This window comes from Chlorocebus sabaeus, chromosome 25, assembly GCF_047675955.1.
Source record: "Chlorocebus sabaeus isolate Y175 chromosome 25, mChlSab1.0.hap1, whole genome shotgun sequence".
NCBI classification, from domain to species: Eukaryota; Metazoa; Chordata; class Mammalia; order Primates; family Cercopithecidae; genus Chlorocebus; species Chlorocebus sabaeus.
This window is the reverse complement of record NC_132928.1, coordinates 86,562,468-86,581,500: the sequence shown is the minus strand read 5'-3', so window position 1 is coordinate 86,581,500 and position 19,033 is coordinate 86,562,468. Positions and strand designations below refer to the sequence as shown.

Below are 19,033 nucleotides of genomic sequence, written 5' to 3'. Positions count from 1 at the left end.
TACTGAACAGTGTCCGCAAAGAGCCTTGTGGTGTGATCTGTCTTCAGGTCTCTCAGCCACGGATACCAGCACATGCTGTGGTGGAGGTAGCAGGGGAGTGAAGTGGACTCCGTGAGGGTCCTTGGCTGTATTTTCCAGCCAGCAGTTGATTCTTTCAAGAGTGCATCAGCTGCAGTAGTGTAGGGAAGACACAAGCTTGCCTTAGGGTCACCTGGGTAAGTATCCTGATTTCTCAGGCAATGGGCCGGTCCTCAGAACTCCCATGAGATTATCTTTGGCTCCCAGGGTGGGTAGAGGAAGGCCATGAGGTGTGGGGGCAATGTTAGGCCTGTCTGAGCTCAGACTGTCCTTGGGTGGGGCTTGCGATGGCTGCTGTGTGGAATTGGGGTGTCTGAGCTGAGACTCTCCTTAGGCAGGGCTTGCCTTGGCTGCTGTGTGGGACTAGGGTGTCTGAGCTGAGACTCTCCTTAGGCAGGGCTTGCCTTGGCTGCTGTGTGGGACCGTGGTGTGGTCCTCAGACTAATGGAGTTACGTTTCCAGGGGGATTATGACTGCCTCTGCTGTGTCATGCAGGTCACCAGGGAAGTGGGGGAAACCAGCAGTTACAGGCTTCACCCAGCTCCCACGCAGCACAAAAGGCCAGTCTCACCTCCACTTTGTGCCCGCAGTAGCACTGAGTTTATTTCCAGGCAGCTGGTGAGCAGGGCTGAGAACTTGCCCCAGTCTACAAGCCCCTCATTAAGAAAGCAAGCAGGGCTTTTAGGTTTCATGCCTCTCTGTCTGCCTCAGCTTCTGTGCTTGTGTCTGCACCCCAAGTTTCCCCTCCCCAGGTTCTGTCCAGGAAACTTCACATTAGTCAAGATTGTTACAAAATTGATCTGAAAGTTTTCTTCTCCTTGTGGTCTTTCCCCAATTCCACTGGCAGTCCTCCCAAAGGACCCCTGCAAGACAAAGTCAGAGATGGCTTCCCTGGGGGCCAAGAGTGCCCTGCATAGCTCTTGTTGTTGCTTCCCTTACCTGTGTATTTTGCTTGGCTCTCTAAATTCATCTCACTTCCACGTAAGATTAAATCATTTTCGCACCATCTGGACCTTCAGGTTCCCCAGTGAGGATGTGTGTCTGAGGGTGGAGCATCCCCCTTTTACACTTTCACACATTTTGACACTCAGTTTTTGGCATGGAGCCTGCAGTGGCAAGCGTCCTCCTTCAAAGGGTGTTTGGATTCTCTTGGCTTTCCTGGTATGTCCTATGGTAGTTCTTGGCGCAAAAGTCCACAGTGTGAATCTCCACATGCTGCTCTGTCCATCCAAGTGGGAGCTGCAAGTCAGTCCTGCCTCCTATCTGCCGTCTTCCTCTTCTAGAGTCCACGAGAAGGGACTATAAACAAACTATTTTGTTGGGACTAATAATCTGGTCCTGGCTTAGTGTGAAGTGAAGTTCACTCCAGGCCACTTCTCTCAAGCTGTGTTAATTTGTACCTTTCAGCAGTTTATGAGAGATTCATTTCCACAGGCCCCCAAATCTACAACCAGGGGATTTTGTATATCTAATCTGAGTAGGGACATGGGTTCTACACAGACACAGTGCAGAGATGAGCTGTGCTGGAGGCCTCACCTGTAGGTAGGGTCTAGACTGGGAGACAGGCAGTGGCCGACAGAAAGTAAAGGACACAAAGTGATGTCCTTCTCCACTCACTTCAGCTTTTCTCCTTCAACATTATTTCAGATGCTTCATTCCTGGCTTGGCTCTCAGTCAAGGTGAGATATGGGAACAGGATTGTGGGGATGGGTGGCCCCAGGTGTGTGGAGATTTAGGGGAGTGTACATAGCAAGACAGAAGCCAGAATATGGGGGATAAGAAAGGAACAAGGTGTCTGTGGTGGTCATCCATGGTTGAGATGATGTGTGCACCCTGAGTCAGACTGCCTGGTTCAAATGCAGACTCTCTACTTGTTACCATTTGATCTTGGCCTGCGGCTCTCTACTTCTTATCTGTTTCAGCTTGGACTTATGGCTTCTCGTACCTCATCTTCCTCAGTCCTTCATATGAAATCCCCCTAAAGTAGGAACAAAGCTTTGGCCACTTGCTCCTCCATCTTTCAGTGGTCTTTACTTAGGAAGTGTGTGTTTAAATATACATGACACAGGGTTTCTCCCACACCCCTGAGCAAGAACAAGCTGTATCTGTATTTTGCACTATACTCACTCCCATGCTAAACTCCCCCATCTACCTCCTGAGAAATGAGGATATGGTGGGGCTCTTCAGAAAGTTCTGGGAACACATCAAGTCTCTAAACAGAACACATAAATATCAATGTGGAAAACGGTAGAGGGCCAAGATGCAAAGACTCCAAGAGCATCTCATTTTCCAGCATGCAGAACGTTGCTCCATCTTACAAGAAAACCATTTGTTTCATTTAATTTGAATTATTAGTTTTCTCATAAAAAGAGTAAGAGCCAGGCACAGTGGCTCAGGCCTATAATCCCATCACTTTGGGAGGCTGAGGAAGGTGGATCACTTGAGGTCAGGAGTTTGTAACCAGCTTGACCAACAGGGTGAAATCCCTTCTCTATTAAAACTACAAAAATTAGCCAGGAATAGTGGTGGGCACCTGCAATCCCAGCACTGGGGAGGCTGGTGCAAGAGAATTGCTTGAGCCTGGGAGGCAGAGGTTGCAGTGAGCAGATAGTATGCCACTGCACTCCAGCCTGGGTGACAGAGCAACTCCATCTCAAAATGGATAAATAAACCAATACATAAATAATAAAAAGCTTAAGAACTTTTAAGCAGTTTCTAACCATTGTTTCAAAATGACTGAACCCAATTGTGTCTCTCCTTGAAGCTAGATGATAAGCATAGACCAAGTTCCAGTCTTCTCTCTTTATACCTGCTTTAACCATTTCTAGTGTCTTTTGAAGCTCAGCTCTGTTCAGTGTTATTTGTGCTTCAGGTATTGCTAATCTCCACTGTTGTGAGTATCAGCTTCCTAGGAAAGACAAAAGTATGGTTTGTCAGGGGCAATACTAACACAGTAGATTTTCTTTTCTCTTCATTGCTCTGGAAATCTCAACATGTTGGCCCTATTCTCTTTTCCTGTCTCGGGTGGAAACTTTTCTGGTAATTCTCAGATAAGCAAGAATTCAGCTCATATATAATACAAGAAGACTTTCTCTTCTCTAATAAATACAGCCAGCCTTGAGTAATAGTACATAATCTATGGGTGAGCAAGGAACAATAGGCTTCTCTCTTGACTTTGTAAGCTCATCCCAATCTCACTAGCTCTAGCTGCATACTCTTCCTTGAGTCAGTGCAGGTGAAACTCAGAGGATAGAGTGGAAGTAAGGAGTTAGAAAAGCCTTACCTACTGCCACCAATACAGATAAGCTTCCCTCTGAGTTTTGATGGTTTGATTATAATATGTCTTAGGGATAGTTTTGTTTGGATTGAACCTGATTGGTTACTTTTCACCTCACTGTACATGGTTATTCACATCTTTTTCTAGGTTTGAAAACTTTTCTATTTCTTTATATAAGCTTTCTACCCCCTATCATTTTCTTCTATCTCCTTCAATGACTCAAAAATGTGCTGTTTTGTTGCTGTCCCATAAATGTCATAAGTTTCCTTTATTATTTTTCATTTTTCCTCTTCTCTATTTTCATATAACCTGGATTTGAGTTCACAGATTCTTTGGCTTGGTCCATTCTGCTATTGATGGTCTCAACAGCAATTTACATTTTGTTCATTATATTTTTCAGCTTTAGAATTTCTGTTAGATTTTTAAAGTTATTTCAATATTTGCTAAGTTTATCATTCTGGTCATTGTTTTTGTCATTTGTTTCAGTGGTTTCTGTGTATTTTCATGAAGTTTGCTGGGCTTCCCTAAAACTGTTATTTCAAATTCTTCGTCAGGCAATTTATACATCTCCATTTGTTTGTTTGGTGATGTATGCTTTCTTGATTTTTCTTGCTTCTGTAGTCATGCATCTAATAGGTATTTATTCCTGTCTTTGCAGATTTGTTTTGCCCTGAAACATTCTTTGGTTGTAAGCCTGTCTAGAGATTTTTAGCAGGTTGTCTGTTGTCCCTAAGCTCTAGATTGCTGTGGGCAGTGCAGCTCTAGGTGGTGTGCTAAGCCTGGGACTGCCATGACTGGTGCTGTGCAATGCTGTAATCCCATGGCCACTGAAATTGGAGTGGGTCCCAGATGATATCCTGTGACCACTGAGGCTGTTGTAGCACTGATGCATGTCTGAGGCCCGTGTTCACTGAGGCCTGCCTGCCAGTGGATACTTCCCAGAACGTAAGGCCACTCTGGGTGGGTAGAAGTGATGATGACTGCACATTAATTCTGCTTTGCATGGGCGATAGGTCTCTGCCTTGTGTTCTGTAGATTGGGACGCTCAGAATTTGTGGACTGGCTGGAGTCAGTGGTTGTGGGGACTGCAATAAACATATGTGTGCATATGTCTTTATAGCAGCATGACTTAAAATCCTTTGGATATATCCTCAGTAATAGGATGGCTGGGTCAAATGGTATTTCTAGTTCTAGATCCTTGAGGAATCACCACACTGTTTTCCACAATGCCTGAACTAGTTTACAGTCCCACCAACAATGTAAAAGTGTTCCTATTTCTCCACATCCTCTCCAGCACCTGTTGTTTCCTTTTTTTAAATTTTAATTTTAATTTTTATTTTTTATTTTTTTTTTGAGACGGAGTCTCGCTCTGTCGCCCAGGCTGGAGTGCAGTGACCAGATCTCAGCTCACTGCAAGCTCCGCCTCCTGGATTTATGCCATTCTCCTGCCTCAGCCTCCCAAGTAGCTGGGACTACAGGCACCTGACACCATGCCTAGCTAGTTTTTTGTGTTTTTTAGTAGAGACGGGGTTTCACCATGTTAGCCAGAATGCTCTCGATCTCCTGACCTCGTGATCCGCCCATCTTGGCCTCCCAAACTGCTGGGATTACAGGCTTGAGCCACCACGCCCGGCCATTTCCTGATTTTTTAATGATTGCCATTCTAACTGGTGTGAGATGGTATCTCATTGTGGTTTTGATTTGCATTTCTCTGATGGCCAGTGATGAGCATTTTTCCATGTGTCTGTTGGCTGAATGAATCTCCTCTTTTGAGAAGTGTCTGCTCATATCCTTTTCCCACTTTTGGATGGGGTTGTTTTTTTCTTGTAAATTTTTTATTTTTTTTATTTTTATTTATTTGTTTATTTTTTGAGACAGAATCTCGCTCTGTCACCCAGGCTGGAGTGCAGTGACCAGATCTTCATAGGTTCCGGATATTAGCCCTTTGTCAGATGAGTAGATTGCAAAAATTTTCTCCCATTATGTAGGTTGCCTGTTCACTCTGATGGTAGTTTCTTTTGTTGTGCAGAAGCTCTTTAGTTTAATTAGATCCCATTTGTCAATTTTGGCTTTTGTTGCCATTGCTTTTGGTGTTTTAGATATGAAGTCCTTCCCCATGCCTATGTCCTGAATGGTATTACCTAGGTTTTCTTCTAGGGTTTTTATGGTATTAGGTCTAACATTTAAGTCTCTATTCCATCTTGAATTAATTTTCGTATAAGGAGCAAGGAAAGGACCGAGTTTCAGCTTTCTACTTATGGCTAGCCAGTTTTCCCAGCACCATTTATTAAATAGGGAATCCTTTTCCCATTTCTTGTTTTTGTCAGGTTTGTCAAAGATCAGATGGCTGTAGATGTGTGGTATTATTTCTGAGGGCGCTGTTCTGTTCCATTGGTCTATATCTCTGTTTTGGTACCAGTACCATGCTGTTTTGGTTACTGTAGCCTTGTAGTGTAGTTTGAAGTCAGGTAGCGTGATGCCTCCAGCTTTGTTCTTTTGACTTAGGATTGTCTTGGCAATGTGGGGTCTTTTTTGGTTCCATATGAACTTTAAATCAGTTTTTTCCAATTCTGTGAAGAATTCATTGGTAACTTGATGGGGATGGTATTGAATCTATAAATTTTCACGATATTGATTCTTCCTATCCATGAGCATGGTATGTTCTTCCATTTGTTTGTGTCCTCTTTGATTTCACTGAGCAGTGGTTTGTAGTTCTCTTTGAAGAGGTCCTTTACAACCCTTGTAAGTTGGATTCCTAGGTATTTTATTCTCTTTGAAGCAATTGTGAATGGAAGTTCATTCATGATTTGTTTGTCTGTTACTGGTGTATAAGAATGCTTGTGATTTTTGCACATTGGTTTTGTATTCTGAGACTGCTGAAGTTTCTTATCAGCTTAAGGAGATTTTGGGCTGAGACAATGGGGTTTTCTAAATATACAATCATGTCATCTGCAAACAGGGACAATTTGACTTCTTCTTTTCCTAACTGAATCCCCTTGATTTCTTTCTCTTGCCCGATTGCCCTAGCCAGAACTTGCAACACTATGTTGAATAGGAGTGTTGAGAGAGGGCATCCCTGTCTTGTGCCAGTTTTCAAAGGGAATGCTTCCAGTTTTTGCCCATTCAGTATGATATTGGCTGTGGGTTTGTCATAAATAGCTGTTATTATTTTGAGATATGTTCCATCAATACCGAATTTATTGAGAGTTTTTAGCATGAAGGGCTGTTGAATTTTGTCAAAGGCCTTTTCTGCATCTATTGAGATAATCATGTGGTTTTTATCTTTGGTTCTGTTTATATGCTGGATTATGTTTATTGATTTGCGTATGTTGAACCAGCCTTACATCCCAGGGATGAAGCCCACTTGATCATGGTGGATAGCTTTTTGATGTGCTGCTGGATTCAGTTTGCCAGTATTATTATTATTATTATTATTATTATACTTTAAGTTCTAGGGTACATGTGCATAACATGCAGGTTTGTTACATATGTATACTTGTGCCATGTTGGTATGCTGCACCCATGAGGATTTTTGCATCGATGTTCATCAGGGATATTGGTCTAAATGTATCTCTGTCAGGCTTTGGTATTAGGATGATGTTGGCCTCGTAAAATGAGTTAGGGAGGATTCCCTCTTTTTCTATTGATTGGAATAGTTTCAGAAGGAATGGTACCAACTCCTCCTCATACCTCTGGTAGAATTTGGCAGTGAATCCGTCTGGTCCTGGACTTTTTTTGCTTTGTAGGTTATTAATTATTGCCTCAATTTCAAAGCCTGCTATTGGTCTATTCAGGGATTCAACTTCTTCCTGGTTTAGTCTTGGAAGAGTGTAAGTGTCCAGGAAATTATCCATTTCTTCTAGACTTTCTAGTTTATTTGAATAGGGGTGTTTATAGTATTCTCTGATGGTAGTTTGTATTTCTGTGGGGTCGGTGGTGATATCCCCTTTATCATTTTTTATTGCGTCTATTTGATTCTTCTCTCTTTTCTTCTCTATTAGTCTTATTAGCATTCTATCAATTTTGTTGATCTTTTCAAAAAACCAACTCCTGGATTCATTGATTTTTTTGGAGGGTTTTTTGTGTCTCTATCTCCTTCAGTTCTGCCCTAATCTTAGTTATTTGTTGCCTTCTGCTAGCTTTTTGAATGTGTTTGCTGTTGCTTCTCTAGTTCTTTTAATTGTGATGTTAAGGTGTCAATTTTAGATCATTTCTGCTTTCTTTTGTGGGCATTTAGTGCTATAAATCTCCCTCTACACACTGCTTTAAATGTGTCCCAGAGATTCTGGTGTGTTGTATCTTTGTTCTCATTGGTTTCAAAGAACATCTTTATTTCTGCCTTCATTTCTTTATGTACCCAGTAGTCATTCAGGAGCAGGTTGTTCAGTTTCCATGTAATTGAGTGGTTTTGAGTGAGTTTCTTAGTCCTGAGTTCTAGTTTGATTGCACTGTGGTCTGAGAGACAGTTTGTTATAATTTCTGTTCTTGTACATTTGCTGAGGAGTGCTTTACTTCCAATTATGTGGTCAATTTTGGAGTAAGTGCTATGTGGTGCTGAGAAGAATGTATATTCTGTTGATTTGGGGTGGAGAGTTCTGTAGATGTCTATTAGGTCTGCTTGGTGCAGAGTTGAGTTCAATTCCTGGATATCTTGTCAACTTTCTGTCTTGTTGATCTGTCTAATGTTGACAGTGAGGTGTTAAAGTCTCCCATTATTATTGTATGGGAGTCTAAGTCTCTTTGTAAGTCTCTAAGGACTTGCTTTATGAATCTGGGTGCTCCTGTATTGGGTGCATATATATTTAGGATAGTTAGCTCTTCCTGATGAATTGATCCCTTTACTATTATGTAATGGCCTTCTTTGTCTCTTTTGATCTTTGATGGTTTAAAGTCTGTTTTATCAGAGACTAGGATTGCAACTGCTGCATTTTTTTTGTTTTACATTTGCTTGGTAGATCTTCCTCCATCCCTTTATTTTGAGCCTGTGTGTGTCTCTGCAAGTGGGATGGGTCTCCTGAATACAGCAAACTGATGGGTCTTGACTCTTTATCCAGTTTGCCAGTCTGTGTCTTTTAATTGGACCATTTACTCCATTTACATTTAAGATTAATACTGTTATATGTGAACTTGATCCTGTCATTATGATATTAGCTGGTTATTTTGCTCGTTAGTTGATGCAGTTTCTTCCTAGCATCGATGGACTTTACATTTTGACATGTTTTTGCAATGGTTGGTACCTGTTGTTCCTTTCCATGTTTAGTGCTTCCTTCAGGGTCTCTTGTAGGGCAGGCCTGGTGGTGACAAAATATCTAAGCATTTGCTTGTCTGTAAAGGATTTTATTCTCCTTCACTTATGAAACTTAGTTTGGCTGGATATGAAATTCTGCGTTTAAAAATCTTTAAGAATGTTGAATATTGACCCCCACTCTCTTCTGGCTTGGAGAGTTTGCTGAGAGATCTGCTGTTAGTCTGATGGGCTTTCCTTTGGGTGTAACCTGTCCTCTCTCTCTGCCTGCCCTTAACATTTTTTCCTTCATTTCAACTTTGGTGAATCTAACAATTATGTGTCTTGGAGTTGCTCTTCTCCAGGAGTATCTTTCTGCTGTTCTCTGTATTTCCTGAATTTGAATGTTGGCCTGCCTTACTAGGTTGGGGAAGTTCTCCTGGATGATATCCTGCAGAGTGTTTTCCAACTTGGTTCCATGTTCCCCATCATTTTCTGGCATACTAATCAGACGTAGATTTGGTCTTTTCACATAACCCCATATTTCTTGGAGGCTTTGTTCATTTCTTTTTACTCTTTTTTCTCCACACTTCTCTTCTCACTTCATTCTGTTCATTTGATCTTCAGTCGCTGATACTCTTTCTTCCAGTTGATCGAGTCAGTTACTGAAGCTTGTACATTTTGTCACGTAGTTCTCATGTTATGGTTTTCACCTCTATCAGCTCTTTTAAGGTCTTCTCTGCATTGATTATTCTAGTTATCCATTCATCCATTCTTTTTTCAAGGTATTTAGTTGCTTTGCACTGGTTACACAGTTCTTCCTTTAGCTCAGAGAAGTTTGATGGACTAAAGCCTTCGTCTCTCGCCTCATCAAAGTCATTCTCCAGCTTTCTTCTGTTGCTGGCGATGAGCTGCATTCCTTTGGAAGGGGAGATGTGCTCTTATTTATTGAATTTCCAGCTTCTCTGCACTGCTTTTTCCCCATCTTTGTGTTTTATCTGCTTTTGGTCTTTGATGATGGTGACGTACTGATGGGGTTTTGGTGTGGGTATCCTTTCTGTTTGTTAGTTTTCCTTCTAAGAGTCAGGACCCTCAGCTGTAGGTCTGTTGGAGTTTGCTTGAGGTCCACTCCAGACCCTGTTTGCCTGGGTATCAGCAGCAGAGGCTGCAGAAGATAGAATATTGCTGAACAGCGAGTGTTGCTGTCTGATTCTTGCTCTAGAAGCTTTGTTTCAGGTGTGTACCCTGCCTTGTGAGGTGTCAGTCTGCACCTAGTGGGGGGATGTCTCCCAGTTAGACTACTTAAGGGTCAGGGACCCACTTGAGCCGACAGTCTGTCTGTTCTCAGATCTCACCCTCTGTGCTGGGTGATCCACTGCTCCCTTCAAAGCTGTCAGACAGGGGCATTTACCTCTGCCGAGGTTTCTGCTGCTTTTTGTTTAGCTGCGCCCTGTCCCCAGAGGAGGAGTCGACAGAGGCAGGCCAGCCTCCTTGAGCTGGGGTGGGCTCCACATCACGTGAGTCACAAATTCAGTGTTCTGGTTATTCAGATCAGACCAGCACCTCTTTTCATCTGCAGGAATGCTGATGTTGCATGTAGAGAGGGACTGTGACTCTAGCTTTCAGGCAGCCTTAACCTGGAGGGCACTCCTCCTGTGGGGATGCAATTACCCTGAAGTGTTCCAAAATGCTACAGGTGCACCTGCACTGAGCTCCTTTGGGAGAAGCTCCAGCTGTGTCCACAATGGTAGGTGAGAGGGAGAAGAAATACCCCTCTCGAGACCCTTCACAGGCACCAGGGCTGCCTGACTGTTGAGGTAGAGCTACAGGCTTTCCCCACTGAGCCAAGCACTGCACTGGTCCCTCTGCTGCAATTTATCACAAGTAGAAAGTCTGAGACCCAAGGCCTACCATCTGGATTCCTTTGTCTCATAGGGTACTCTCTTGATATGGTGCACTTCCTGTTCCCCTAAGAGTAAGAGTCCCTCAGGGACAGACTACTGTGAATTCTACTTCTTCTCTGGGTTTAGACACCCAGTGTGGCTGCTACACACCAGGCTGGTTCTGGGGAATGTCTGCAAGTGATCTAGCAATGTGATGTCCTCAAGTCTCCCAGCAGCAGGTATCAGCACAAGATCTGATGGGGTGGTAGGAGAGTGATGTAGACTCTGTAAGATCTGCTTGGTTATAAATAACTTTAGTGTTTTGACTTTCTCAGATGCCAGTTGCAGTAATGAACAGGTCACATGGGCAGACACAAGACCCTGTGGTTAGCCAGAGTGATGGAGGCAATATTGATAGCTGAGGTCACACAAAAGTTTAGTCCCTCCAGGGTGCTGTGTTGCTCTGCCTGTAGATGCCATCATGTACTGTGTTGATCAGCCTCCACACAGGAGGTTGTGTATCAGCTGCGGTGGTAGCAGTGATCTTTGTGCTTGCCTTATGTTACCCAGAGAAGGTACTCTGGTGTTTCAGGCAATGGGCATGGCCATAGACCTCCCAAAAGTCTCTGTTCTTTTATTCAGTTATGAGGCTGGGTAGAGGGGCAAAGCTAGGTGAGGGCTGGTTCAGGCAAGTCTGCACCCTGGTTGCCCATGTATGGGCACAAGCAGCCACCCCAATGAGGATTGGATGGCAGTTCCATGGCCACTAGGGTGATGCTTCAGTGAGGAGTACAGCTGCTTCTGCTGAACAGAAGAGTCCACATGGGGAGTGGGGAGTAGCAGGCAGTAGTAAGCCCCACCCAGCTCCCACACATGTGGCAAGTCAGGCCTCACACCTGCAGTATTCCACCTGCAGCAACTACCTGAGTTTCAGGCAGCCTGCGCTCAGAACTCAAAATGACACAAGGCCTTCCTGAGGGAGACAAACCATGGCTTTCAGGCCATGTCCTTCCCATTTGTCCCATGAAGCAGGGACACCCAGCTCCTGTGCCCAAGGCTTTAGCAAACTTTCTACTTGTGCCTCAGTTCTGGACAAGGAGTTTCATGTTCAATCAGGATTATATCACAAATCTCAGTTAGGAGCTTCTCTTAACCAGTGACAGGAATGTGAGTTAGCTGGCTGACTTCTGCAAAGTCCTCTGTGCCATAGGATCAAGAATGGCTTTCCCCGTCCCTACTGATGACTGGGAGTGCATGCAAAGTGTGTCCTGATGCTGCTCCTTCTCTTGTACTCCCCATTGCTCAGTACGTCAGCTCCAGTGCTCAGTAGGGTTAAGGTCTTCCTCCATGGCCTGGATTGCCATGTTCCCCAGTGGGAGTGCATACACCTGATGCAGTTCCTGCCACCCTCGTGCTGGAGACTCAGTTTTCCACCTGGCTCATGGTGAAGGCTGCAGCCACCACTTCTTTCAAAGGGTCTGTGGTTTCATTCAGTTTTCCTGTTAAGTTCCTGCGTTGCTTCTTGGAAGAAAGTTCATAGCATGTCTCTGCACTATTTGGTCTTTCCGAGTGGGAGATGCACACTAACAAAACTTTCAGTCTACCGTCTTGAAAAACTACTAACAATGTAATTTTGTATAAGAAAACCAATCAGTTAACAGCCAAAACAGAAAAAAAGAAGAATAGACCTTCCTAAGCAAGAGGGTATTCTATGGCACTCTGCTCCCAGATTTAATTTGTACCATTGGCTGTTTGGGTCTCTAAGCTGCCAGCCTGGAAGTTCTCCAGCAGCTCTCTTTGGTCTCAAGTCTCCTAGGCCACATTGCAGATTTAGACTTGACAGGCTTCAAAATTAATCTGTACACACACACACACACACACACACACACACACACAAATATACGCACGCATTCTATTGGTTCTACATCTATGAAGAATCCAGACTAATGCAGTCACTAAGAGTTGTGCATTTTTCAAAGAACATTAAATTTAGAAGATTTTTTGTAAGGACAAGACCACAGTATACTTTTGTACTTTTAGAAATGTTTTATTTATTAAAACTCATATCTAGAAGAAAAATCTTACAAGCCACTTTACCTTAAGAATTTCAAATTCGGCCGGTGCGGTGGCTCAAGCCTGTAATCCCAGCACTTTGGGAGGCCAAGACAGGTGGATCACGAGGTCAGGAGATCGAGACCATCGTGGCTAACACGGTGAAACCCCATCTCTACTAAAAAATACAAAAAACTAGCAGGGCAAGGTGGCAGGCGCCTGTAGTCCCAACTACTCGGGAGGCTGAGGCTGGAGAATGGCGTAAACCCGGGAGGCAGAGGTTGCAGTGAGCTAAGATCCGGCCACTGCACTCCAGCCTGGGCGACAGAGCTAGACTCCATCTCAAAAAAAAAAAAAGAATTTCGAATTCATTTTTGACCTCAGTAGTCAAATTCCCTTAGGAATTTGTATTTTAATTTCAAGTTAATATGAAAGATTTTTCTGAATACTTCAAATCAATAAGTTGCAGATGAAACATTTCCAAAAGTGAATGAAAAACTTACTGCTAAATTTACTTAAACGTATTTCTAAATTATGTTATAAAACATGCTGCATGCTTACATTTTATGTTCTAATTTATTTTTATGTCTTCCTAAGATTATTATCAACTGTACTTTATCTTTTTACTAAGGTCTCTGTAATATTACTTAGACATGCTTCTAGAGCTAACTTCTAAGTATAAAATAATATGAATATGTACGTAAGCATCTATGTTTACAATATATGGATATATGGGCATATTCCTATTCTTATTTGAAGATTGAATTTTGGTAGGCTCCCATAAAAATATTAGGATAGAAGCCCTCAGGCAGTTTGAGACTCTCTTCTATAGTTATATGTCGGGGCTTATGATACCACGGTTTTTTTATTATTATTATACTTTAAGTTCTAGGGTACATGTGCACAACGTGCAGGTTTGTTACATATGTATACATGTGCCAAGTTGGTGTGCTGCACCCATGAACTCGTCTATCTCCTAATGCTATCCCTCCCCTCTCCCCCTCCCCACAATAGGACCTGGTGTGTAATGTTCCCCTTCCTGTGTCCAAGTGATCTTATTGTTCAATTCCCACCTATGAGTGCTATAAGTGAGAACACGGGGTATTTGGTTTTCTGTTCTTGCAATAGTTTGCTGAGAATGATAGTTTCCAGCTGCATCCATGTCCCTACAAAGGACACAAACTCATCCTTTTCTATGGCTGCATAGTATTCCATGGTATATATGTGCCACATTTTCTTAATCCAGTCTGTCACTGATGGACATTTGGGTTGATTCCAAGTCTTTGCTATTGGATACCACGGTGTTTTAAGATTAGATGTGTCACATCAGTTTTACTTTCTGCAATTGGGGCTTCCCTTTGGAATGATGTACTTTCTAGTTTCAGTCAAGAAACATAAAGTAATTGATTTGCTGCCACTGTAATATACTAATTGAGTCTGTTAACATTAATTTAAAAAATGAAGAATGTATTTTATAGGAATTTTAATATCATTAGTGGGAAATAGAACATGTATTTTAGAAAACCAGAAGACTGAGTTAACATAAACAGCTTTCCTTTTTAGAGCATTGTCTGATATGAGCATCTTGGAATTACACTGTTGGACTCTGTTTTGGCTGCATTACTGTGTGTTGCAACTTGTATTGATTTTATTTCTTGCACCCACTTACCCCGTTTATGTCCATGATTGCCAATGTGGATTTACTCTTTCCACTCTGTGTGAATCTTGTACATTTTCTGGGTCTACCTGCCTAATTGTTTCTTGCATTTTCTTCCTTTACTGCTTATGTCAATTCAAATAAGAGAGTATTTATGTTTATAAACATAAATTACATTAGTACTGTCTTACATTGAAAAACTAATCAAAATTAAATGCCACTTGTCATATTCATCTTTTTAAAATTTTATTTGTGTTGAGAACTCATAATTTTATACATGTATGGGGTAAAATGCAATGCTTCAGTGCATGTGTATAGTGTGGATTGAACATCTCAGACTATTATGTCCATCACCTCATACACTTATCATTGCTTTGTGGTGAGAACATTTAAGATCCATTTTTAAATGAAATACACATTACATTACCATTAACTATAGTCACCTTGTCCTGCAGTAGTTCACCAGAACTTATTCCTCCTGTGTGCATGAAACTTTGTACCCTCTGATCAACATTTCCCCTTTCTTCATCCAACCTGCCCAAGTCACAGGTAACTACTATTGTACTCTCTCCTTGTAGGAATTCTAATTTTTAGATCTCACACATAAGTGGAATGACAAAAGATGTTTTCTTCTTGTCAGGCTTATTTTACTTATTATAATGAGATATCACCTCATATATGTTATATTAGAATGATCATTATCAAAAAGAGGAAAGTTAACAAGCATTGGCCAGGATGTGGAGAAAAGGGAACTCTTATACACTGTAGATGGGAATGTAAATTAGCACAGCCATTTTGAAAAACAGTGTAGAGGTTTCTCCCAAAACTAAAAATAGAAAAATAGAATTACCACATGATCCAACAATTCCACTTCTGGGTAGATGCATAAAGAAATTGAAATCAGGATGTTGAGTAGATACCTGTGCTGTCTTGTTTATTGCAGATATTCACAATAGCCGAGACTTAGAAACAACCTAAATGCCCATCAACTGATAAATGGATAAAAGAAAAAAAGTGGCATGTAATACACAATGGAATACTATTCAGCCTTACAAGAAATGTAATTCTGTCACCTGCAACAATGTGAATGAACGTGGAAGACATTATGCTAAGTGAAATTCCTTTTGTGGAATCACCCTTGTGTAAACGTATTCTCTCTATAAAATATCTATTAAAAATAAATGAAATATCTATTGAGCAATGTGTACCCATAGACTTTTTGAAATTGTTTCACTTCATCGAAATTATTATTTTTGAAATGATGATAATTGCCCTTGGATACTCAGAAGGTCACAGTTTGAACGTAGAAGTCCTTGTAAGTTCACCACTGTAAAATAAAGGGGAGCTCTGGCAGTTGTACAGTGAACTACAAAAATCATATGTGTGGGATCTTACTGAATTTCTTCTTAATCAAGAAACTTGCATAAGGGGCATAGCAAGGTCATGACTTTCTGGGTCTCATTTGTACTGAGTGATTTCTTGGGTTCCTCTGGATCTTTGTGCTAATTCTTCTTGGGCGGGGAAAGCATGTAGAATAATATTTAAGATGTTCTGTTCAGGGAATGGAAAGTGATGAATGTCCTCTAGTTACTAACCATAGGAAAGTATTAAAAATTCACTGAGCACAAGTCTTCCTAGTTCTAGGAATTGTATAGATACACTTCTATATATATCAGTCAGCCAAATCTTAGGCTAATGAGGTAGGCTGTTCATCACTTTATGAAGATATACGAGAGGTTTGGGGCTTAAGTTTTATGTTTGTTTTTAATAAGAGAGATAGGAAATTCAATTCAAATTCTTATGTATTCAGAAGTTTTTCTTCTAAATTTTCCAATTTCTTATTTTACATGTCTGTAACTCACGTATCAAGAGGGGGATTGATCATCAAAAGCACAATGGTAACTCTGTTTGAAACACAAAACACTCCATTTAAAGTCATCTTTGTTTCTCCTCTGGTGGAGATAATCTTGATTTATGGAAGAAGTTTTTTCAGAGCCTCTTTCACATCCTTATTCCTTAGGCTGTAGATCATGGGATTCAACATGGGGAATACCACAGTGTAAAATGTAGAAACTATTTTGTCCATATCAAAAGAATAGCTAGATCTGGGGAGAGCGTAGATGTAGAGAATGGAGCCATAGTATAAAGTGACAGAGGTCAGGTGGGAGGAGAATGTGGAGAAGGCTTTGAGGCGGCCCTGGGAGGAGGAGATCCTCAAGACAGTGGCGATGATAAAGAGGTAGGAAGCCAGGATGAGCACCATGGGGCAAATGACATTGGAGGCCAGCAGGAAGTACATCAAAAACTTATAGCTGCCCTTCTCGCCACAGGCCAGCTTCACTAAGGGAAGCAAATCACAGAAAAAGTCATCAATGATGTTTTCATGGCAGAAGGTAAAGGAAAACGTTTTCTTGGTGATGATTGAAGAGTTAATAAAGCCACCAAAATATGAGGCTGTTACCAGCAATGCACACAGCTTTATGGACATGGCCCGAGCATAAAGCAGGGGCTTGGAGATGGCCATGTAGCGGTCATAAGCCATGGCAGTCAGCAGGTAGCACTCACTGTAGGCCAGCCCTGCAGAGAAGAAGAACTGACACAGGCAGCCAGCAAAAGACATGCTTTTGTCTTCAGAGATGCAGGTCACTAGGATCTTTGGGGTGTAGACAGAAGAATACCAGAGATCCAGAAATGACAGATTTCCAATGAAAAAATACATGGGTGTGTGAAGGCGGGAGTCATTACAGATCAACATGATGAGGGTGCTATTTCCTACCACAGTCAGAGAGTACACTCCCAGGAACACCACAAACAGGCCCAGCTGCATCCCTGGATCTGTGGTGAAGCCCAGCAGGATGAACTCAGTCACTGTGTGATTGCTCCTCTCCATGGCTGTAAGGAATTTCACCTACGGGGAAAGAAAATGAGCTCAGTTTGCATCACTGTCATGAATATGTAGAATTATGCTACATAAGATCACATTTGCAGTAATCCTTGAAGTCTAGAACCAACAATCTGATTGATTGTTTTAGAAAGTTTTCATTTTGCAACAGACTTTGCAATTATGTTTTCAATTCTAAATTTCTTAAGTTGTTTAATTATGTTTTTCCTTTGGGAATGACTCTTCAAGGAAAGAAAAGATGTACTCATAATTTCTATTTTTCCTATTCTTTGATCCTCTTCATCTTGTCAATTTTCTCTTTTGCTAAATGTGTATAAATTTCTATTTTTAAATATCACTTGTTTGTCTTTAAAATACTGGGCATCCCTCTTTTATATATAGTTTAAAAAGAATAAAGTATTTTTCCTTGAGTGTTTCTATGCATTGAAACATTATGAAAGCATTATAAATTTGTATCTCATAATATTATAGGCCTAAGAATATACTAAGAGAAGTGTAATGGAAAAAGAGAAAAGATACAAAGTTATGGGGAAAATGTGTACAGAAGAATGATATACAATGATGAAATTACAAAGTACACAGTATTTACTATATTTTATGTATGTTATAATAAACACAATAATAACTTAAACACCAATTTTAAATGTAAGTTATGTTTAGTACAGTATCACTTAATATGACTTGAAAATCCACCCACTCTCTTCAGGTTTCTCTTTGTACAGAAGTACAAATGCTACCAGAGAAATGGGTAGAGAGACATATATCTAGTAAATGTACATCTGTCTTACACTTTAAAGACAATTGTTAACACTAACTTCTCATTAACCTAAGTCATTTTGTAGGTAAATAAATTAAAATTCAAGTGTACATGATTTTTATTTGTATGTCCATCCCCTTGGGACCTAGGAAAAACACTTGGTTCACACTCAATTCTCAATATTAGCATTAATAAACATCAGTATTAACAAACTGCTATTTCCGAGGAAATATAGAACAATATAAGATTGTTCCACTTGAGCATTTGCTTCTTCTACTTCACTCAGCTTTCAATGATCTCACATGGCTAAACCCAGTGATGAAGTCCTCATCTGATTAGATCTACCTGCAGCACTTGTCATAGTTTATCGCTCCTTCACTGCTGGAAAATCTTTACTTGGTTTTCAGGTCGTCATACCTGTCTGGTTTGCTTCCACTTCTCTTGCTGCGTGTGTCTCAGTGCCATAGAACCGACTTTTGAATTTCGGAGTGCCCTCAGAATCAACGCTTGAACTTCTTGTCTTCTCCGTCTGCCATCAGTCTCTGGGAATATCATCCAGTCTGATGACTTTAAATGCTTCTACATGCACATGATTCAAACGTTACCTCTCCTGACCATGCCTCCTCCCTGAAGTGAGACTCATAGATTCAAACATCTAATTAATATTTTTTTCTATAATGTCTCCTGGGTATCTCCAGAAGATTGAGTTCACAGGGAATACTGTTTTATCATTGTATTCCAAGAGCTATATTATTTGCTTACATGTTACCACTAAGAAGAAATTTCTACTAATAATCCTTTTAACCCTATCCTCATTCATTCTTCTCCACTGCAGTAAATAGCATGATTCCATGTTAGGAACAGTCATTTTATGTTATTCTTGACCACTCTCTTGTTTTCACTGTTGCTTTTTAATTAGCAACATCTCCTTGATTCTTGAAATACACCTAGAACCTGACTAATTTTTCCCAGATCCAATGTTTTCACTCTATATGAGGCCATGATTAGCCTCTAATTGGTGTTCCTGCTTCTATTCTTATCCCACTTGAGTCTTTCCACATGGCAGAATGGTCCTGTTAAAATTCCAGTTAGAAGGGGGCGGAGCAAGATGGCCGAATAGGAACAGCTCCAGTCTCCAGCTCCCAGTGCGAGCGACACAGAAGACAGGTGATTTCTGTATTTTCAACTGAGGTAGCAGGTTCA

At 41.2% G+C, this 19,033-nt stretch overlaps 1 protein-coding gene across 1 annotated transcript; it reads right to left on the bottom strand.

The window, feature by feature from the left end:
• Positions 1–15,923: 15,923 nt before the first annotated feature.
• On the bottom strand, positions 15,924–17,096 carry LOC103230979 (olfactory receptor 9G9). Its single transcript, XM_007990123.3, has one exon. The coding sequence runs from the start codon at positions 17,059–17,061 to the stop codon at positions 16,144–16,146; it is 918 nt and encodes a 305-aa protein (XP_007988314.3). The 5' UTR covers positions 17,062–17,096; the 3' UTR covers positions 15,924–16,143.
• Between the last annotated feature and the right edge of the window lie 1,937 nt (positions 17,097–19,033).